The 6,847-nt window shown below is 37.9% G+C and overlaps 1 protein-coding gene across 2 annotated transcripts in view; it reads left to right on the top strand.

Annotated features, from left to right (window-relative positions):
• LOC107570554 (F-box only protein 9) overlaps positions 1 to 6,549 on the top strand; it is a 10,173-nt gene extending 3,624 nt beyond the window's left edge. Inside the window, exons 6-13 of one of the 2 annotated variants that reach the window (XM_016256784.1) lie at positions 1,695 to 1,825; positions 1,907 to 2,021; positions 2,126 to 2,244; positions 2,326 to 2,416; positions 3,308 to 3,403; positions 3,494 to 3,587; positions 3,678 to 3,832; positions 4,837 to 6,549. In XM_016256784.1, the coding sequence (XP_016112270.1) occupies positions 1,695 to 1,825; positions 1,907 to 2,021; positions 2,126 to 2,244; positions 2,326 to 2,416; positions 3,308 to 3,403; positions 3,494 to 3,587; positions 3,678 to 3,832; positions 4,837 to 4,945 (910 nt within the window). In that variant the 3' untranslated portion in view covers positions 4,946 to 6,549. Of the gene's footprint in view, positions 1 to 1,694; positions 1,826 to 1,906; positions 2,022 to 2,125; positions 2,245 to 2,325; positions 2,417 to 3,307; positions 3,404 to 3,493; positions 3,588 to 3,674; positions 3,833 to 4,836 lie in introns of both variants that reach the window. The other variant, XM_016256782.1, reaches the window with a different exon arrangement.
• The last annotated feature ends 298 nt before the right edge of the window (positions 6,550 to 6,847 follow it).

Raw genomic sequence — 6,847 nt, 5'->3', positions numbered from 1 at the left:
ATATATACACTGCCATTCAAATGTTTGGGATCAGCAAGACTTGTAATGTTTTTTAAAGAAGTCTCTTATGCTCATCAAGGCTGCATTTATTTGAGCAAAAATACAGAAAAAAAACGTAATCTTGCAAATTGTTATTACAATATAAAATAATGGTTTCTATTTTAATATCCTTTAAAATATAATTTATTTCTGTGATGCAAAGCTGTGTTTTCATCAGCAATTACTCCAGTATAAAGTGTCACATGATCCTTCATAAATCATTCTAATATGCTGATTTATTATTAGAATTATCAATGTTGGCAACAGTTGTGCTGCCAAATATTATTTGGGAAACTGCGATACTTTTTTCAGGATTCTTTGATGAATAAAAAGTTAGAGAACAGCATTTATTCAAAATATAAATCTTTTCTAGCAATATAAATCTTTGCTATCACTTCTTAACAATTTAACACATCCTTGCTGAATAAAAGTTTTAATTTCTTTCAAAAAAAGAAAGAATACAAATACTGACCCCAAACCTTTGAACTGTAGTGTATATTGTAAGAAAAATTTTCTATTTTAAATAAATGCTCTTCTTTTTAACTTTTTATTCATCAAAGAATCTTAGAAAAAAAAGTACCATAGGGTTCCAAAAAAAAAACCTTCATGTGACACTGAAGACTGGAGTAATGATGCTGAAAATACAGCTTTGCATCACAGAAATAAATTATATTTTTATGTATATTAAAAAAAGAAAAATTTTATTTTACATCATAATATTTCACAATATTAAAATGTTTCCTGTATTTTTGATCAAATAAATGCAGCCTTGATGAGCATAAGAGACTTCTTTAAAAAACATTACAAGTCTTACTGATCCCAAACTTTTGAACGGCAGTATATATATATATATATATATATTTATATTTAGACATTTAACAGACGCTTTTATACAAAGCGACTTACAAATTAGGACAATAAAAGCAGTCAAAACTAGCAAAAGAGCAACAATATATAAGTGCAAATGACAAGTCTCGGTTAGCCTAACGCAGTACACGTAGCAAGCTGTATATATTATATTATACACACACACATACAAAGAAAAACAAGTAGATAGAATAGAAAAAATAGAAAGCTAGTGTTTGTTTAAATAAAAAAAGAAGATAAATATAGATAAAGTAGAATTAAAATAGAATAGAAAGTGTTAGAGTTAGAGGGTCAAATAAAGGTGGAACAGATGTGTTTTTAGTCGTTTCTTGAAGATGGTTAACTACTCAGCTGCTCAGATTGAGTTGGGCAGGTCATTCCACCAGGAGGGAACAGTTAGTGAGAAAGTCTGTGAAAGTGATTTTGTGCCTCTTTTAGATGGCACAATAATGCACCGTTCACTTGCAGAACGCAAGCTTCTAGAGGGCACATAACTCTGAAGTAATGAATTTAGGTAAATGGGTGCAGAGCCAGTGGTGGTTTTGTAGGCAAACATTAATGCCTTGAATTTATGCCTTAATTTAATGCCTCAAATTGATGAACAGAGGTGTGACGTGTTCTTTTCGGCTCGTTAAAGATTAATCTTGCAGCGGCATTTTGGATAAGCTTTATTTTCTACATGCAAAATACTTTACAAGTTCTTATTTCTTTTTTGGTTTTGTTTTTTGGTTTGCCATTTGAAGTTTGATTGCATGATGATGTGAATTTTTGATCGTCCCTCTCGTTAGCTTGGAGGACAACGAGAACGATCGGAAGATAGACGATCTACTGACGTACTTCCAGCAGCAGCTGACTCTGTGTGACGGCACCATGAAGCTGTGTGAGCCTGAGACCGACACGACTCAGCTGCACATCTCAGGTAATCCTCACACTGGAGATAGTCTGTGTGGATTTCTTGAGTTTACCCGTTGCCCTGAAAGCCCCTTTTTCACGTCCACAGCTTTGCCCTTCGAGGTGCTCATGTATATCTTCCGCTGGGTGGTGTCATGTGACCTGGACCTTCGAGCCCTAGAGCAGCTTTCTCTGGTTTGCAGGGGTTTCTATATCTGTGCCAGGTGGGCTCACACACTTCCCCACTTGCATTATAGCAGCTTGTGCTCAAGAACAGCACTCAGACTTTCTCTATTAAAAATGTATTTGTGTGGGTGGCTTGTTTCAGGGACCCTGAGATTTGGCGGTCTGCCTGTTTGAGGGTGTGGGGACGGAGCTGCACCAAAATGCTGCCATTTTCATCCTGGAGAGAGATGTTTTTGGAAAAGCCACGTGTACGCTTTGATGGTAAACGCGTGCGTTTGTGTATGTCTTCTTGAACGCGTGCTGCATGTACAGTGTTTACTAAAGGTCCGTGGTTTTGTGCAGGTGTTTACATCAGTAAAACATCTTACATCCGTCAGGGGGAAGAGTCTCTCGATGGCTTCTACAGGGCTTGGCACCAGGTGGAGTACTACAGGTGAGCTTGGGGCTTTAAAGGATACTCCACTCGAAAAAGACAATTCTGTCAGTATTTACTCATCATCATGTGGTTCCAAACCTGTATGCATTTCCAGTGTTTCCCACAGGATTTTATTAGACTGGATTGTCCCGAGTCATGAAAATGTTTAGATTTGAAAATCAAATGCATGAATCAGAATGAAGCGTCCCAACCCATTTTCAGTGACCAAATTGGATAGAGTAAAAAAGTCTTGGCATGTACCTGGGATTTTAAAGAACTCAAACCTCGTTTAGTTGTTGATAGTGTTTGTTCGATATTAAAGTATGATCATTATTATCCATAAGACAGTAATAGTGCTATTGCAATACAACTGCACTATAAAATAAATGCAAATCTAAAATGAATACTTGTGGATTTGTTTTATAGTAAAATTACAATATTTGTATTCATTTCTTCACCTGTAGTTTAACCATCGAGTTTTTATTTGACAGAAAATATTTTTGTGAAAACAGCATGAACTGTACACGTTACGCATTCAAACTCGCAGCGATTTTTTGGATTTTAGTTGAATTAACAGAAGCAGTGGTGCAAAACAACGTTAAAGACCTTTTATATTATGGGATGTATAATATTATTTTCAGTTCGTTGTAAAACTGGCTGGACAGAGGTGATTTCTCCTGCAGACACACAAAAGAAGATAAGTGGGAAACCAAACAGCATTGGATCCCATTGATTTCCATTGTATGGGGGGGGGCGGGGGGAAACAGTGAGACATTTCTCTGAATTTTTCTAAACAGCAGTAAATGAGGGCAGAATTTTTTTTTTTTTTCATTTTTGAGTGGAGTGTCCCTTGAACAGAATCAGTTTTGCTCAGTGTTTATCAGGCTTTGACGGGACCTGATCTGTTAGGTACTTGCGCTTCTTCCCTGACGGTCAGGTGATGATGTTGACCACACCTGAGGACCCTTTGGTCACCGTCCCAAGGCTGCGCAGCAAGAACTCCAGGTACGCGTCACGTGAACTCGACTTGGCTAAAAAGCACATTTCTAGGCCATGTGCCATCTTAAAGTCATTCACGATCTTCAATTTCCACAGGGTGGATTCCATCATGTTTGGCCATTACCGGCTGTCCCAGGATACGGACAATCAAACCAAAGTTTACGTTGTTGTCTCCAAGAGAAAAGAAGAGGTGGGTTTGCCTGTGCAAGTTTATTGCCCCTTTCCTTTAATAGCGCTGTTCTATTTCTTTGCTGTTTTACCAGTTGTCCTCTTTCAGCAGAAGGTGGCAGAGTACCAGAGGAGCCGGTTCTGCAGGCGGAGCCCAGCCCCTGAAGCAGAGCGCGCCTTCCATGTAGGACTGCAGCTGTCCTCAGGGGGGCGGCAGCGCTTCAACAAGCTGGTGTGGATCCACCATTCCTGCCGCATCACCTACAGGTATCTCACCAATCTGCCTTCTCCTAGACATCTGTTCACTGTTCACACAGTCATCGAGGATGCATTAGCACATCACCTGTAAGGAGATACTAAAGCAATAAGCCCTGTGAAGCCATGGTTTACAGTGAATTTATAGCAGCTAAGGGGCGTTGTCCTGCTTAACAATGCCCCTTAGCTGTTATAAATTCACTGTAAACCACGGCTTCACTGGGCTTATTGCTTTTATAAAACGGTTATTCCATATACGTAGTAAGGTTTCACAGAATAAAACAGCAAATAAAGTGTAATGATGTAAATAAAAACATTCTTCTTCAGCCAAACAATGTAGTTCCTCAGAAACAGTTGTGGTTCCAACACACAAACGTAAACAAAGGTGTGTGTTTGTAGAGTAATTTACAACAGCTTTGAACTTGGCTCAACCAATCAGAATCAAGCACCGGAACGCTCCGTTTTATAATGATGCTTAATGGATTTAGTCTATTCTAAAATTCCATAAAGAACTTTTACTCAGCATCATTCCAAACCTTTACGCATGTAGTTTTTCAGTGTTTTGAAATATATTCACCTTATGATGAAGGCAAATGAGGACTGTCAGGCTGCAACATGACACAAAAGCAACAAAAACTAATCATAAAAGTAGTCAGAATAAACAAGTGGAGTCTTCATTTGTAAAATCTTTTTAATGACAAAAAAATACGCAGGAAGTAATGGATACAATTATGCATAAGCTGAACTTAACTGAACGGAGGCAGCAGATATGAGTAATGTGATCTGTGTGACCACCATAGTTTTGTTCTCAGCTGATCCTTCAGAAATTGAGCATTTAAGTCTTAGGCCACTAGTGTTTTCACCTACAAACAAATGGTTTTAAGTCAGTTACTTCTATCTTTTGCTGTGGTGTGTCAGTAGGAAATATCAGTAGATCAAGCCCTGATCGTCTGTGCGACTTCAGCATGCTGGGAGATTTTGTACATTTCCAAACTCTTTTCTTCTCTTCCCTGCAGATCGACTGGAGAGACAGTTGTCACTGCATTTGATGTAGACAAAATGTACACGCCTCTGCTTTTTGCACGAGTGAAGAGCTACACAGCCTTTTCAGAGCATCCACTGTAGGACGACCCAAGCCATGCATGCAGTCACGACTCGACCCCTCAAGGTTTACCCCTCCATCCATCTGCTCTCCCTACTGCTTCCAGCCCCAGGCTCTTTCTTTTGAATGTACAAGAACGCTGTGACGTTTTCAGATTCCTACAGTCTTAACTGCAGCTCAAAGCATTATGTTTTGTTTTCATGATAGTGTAAGATCTGTCTTGCTCATGTTGTAAAGATAAAGCTACAAAATATATATAAGATTGTCTGTAAGAAGTCGACTGTGATGAATGTTCACTTTGTTTTTGGAATATGCCTTCTGACAACTGGAACACCCAAATAAATGAGCTATATTGTGTTTTGCTCTCTTTTCTTTTGCGGGTGTAAATTGCGTTGTATAATACCCGAAGTCAAATTGAAGAAATATTGGTATTTGTAGTTTCATCAGAATGTTTCCTGTATGACTGCTGTCACCATTTCAGCCCCTCTCTTCTCAACAGTTGTTCTTGTTGATTGTTCTGTTCTATTCTGTAATTAATTATAAGGGAAGGGTGTTGTAGACGGATTTTCTAACATCATTTTCAGTTTTTCTCGGCTGGACCCTGCAGTTTGAACGTCTTTGAACCAAGCACCCTTCAGAAATCAGGTCTAGAATTTGATAAAGAGGACAGATATAATCCAACTATAACATGCTCAGAGATTTGGGGACTGAAGGGGATTTAGTTCAAGGGGAATTGTATCTGTGACGATATCAAAGAGAATATAAAGCTATGATAATATTCTCTTTCCTTTCTTTATGTTATTATATGATTATTTGTCCTAGTTTGTCATGGCCATGGTTAGGGAAGTTTAAATTTGTGATTTCGAAGTCTGAAAAGTTAGGGTTAGGTGCTTAGCTCTTATTTCATCTTCTGCAAACGTGCGGAAACTCGATTTATTATTGTAGAATTCAGTTAAAAGCCAGTATATAAAATAACAAGTAAATAAACACTGACACATGATTTATTTCCAAATAAAAATCACTTTATTGGGTCTGATGTTAACGGCCTACTTCTTGTATCAGTACTTCTGTGATACTACTGTGCTATTAGCAAATGGTATCTTGTACATTGGTCTATATTTCTGCACTGAAAGCATGAATTAACAGCATTGTATCATTTGCCGGGGAGGTATTACAGTAATGCAAGATATCATTACTTATCCTAAATAGAATACTAACAGAGAGAATGGCTTGATTATTATATCATATGAAGAACTGGAACTGTTTAGTGTTACAGTAGTAGCAGTTTTCCTGTAGTTCTTTGCTTAATGGTTTAACACACGTAAATGACACTTTAACAGCAGGCTAGATTAAGGAAAAAGTCTGTTCAAACACGAGGGCAAAATTAATGTCGCTTGACAAGATCTGGAATGCTGGCACAAAGAATGAGTTTGAAACACACTGGATACTGATTTCATGCTTTAAGTGGCTCTTTTTTTGCCTGAAATGCAGCATTTTCAAGGTCTCAGAAAGGAAAGGGAAAGTGTTAGTTATACATGTGCTTTGTAATTACAGTGTAAGCCATTGTTCATTGTTTTGTTAAAAGTGAAAGAGATGTGCTGGATTCGTTGTGACATTTTTGACACCGGAAAAAAAACCCAGAAGCTATTCACTGCTTCTTTTTTGCATGCAAGGGTTCATACAAGGCTAGCCATGTAAACAGAACAGAACTGATGAGATATTAAACTGGCATCTGCAGGCTGGAGATACCGTGGAGGAGTACGATCTGTGCCAACAGTTTCATATACAACAGACAATACAGTATTATTTGTGATCCGTTTTACAATTTATCAATGCATGCACAAGGCTATTTGGGTGAATACTAAACCCTGGCTCATATCTCACCAACAAATCAAAATATAACAAAATTATTTGCTTAGGTTTTT

This window comes from Sinocyclocheilus grahami, unplaced genomic scaffold, assembly GCF_001515645.1.
Source record: "Sinocyclocheilus grahami isolate Dianchi unplaced genomic scaffold, SAMN03320097.WGS_v1.1 scaffold1475.1, whole genome shotgun sequence".
Taxonomy (NCBI): Eukaryota; Metazoa; Chordata; class Actinopteri; order Cypriniformes; family Cyprinidae; genus Sinocyclocheilus; species Sinocyclocheilus grahami.
Note: the sequence above shows the minus strand (reverse complement) of the source record. Positions and strands in the feature narration are given on the sequence as shown.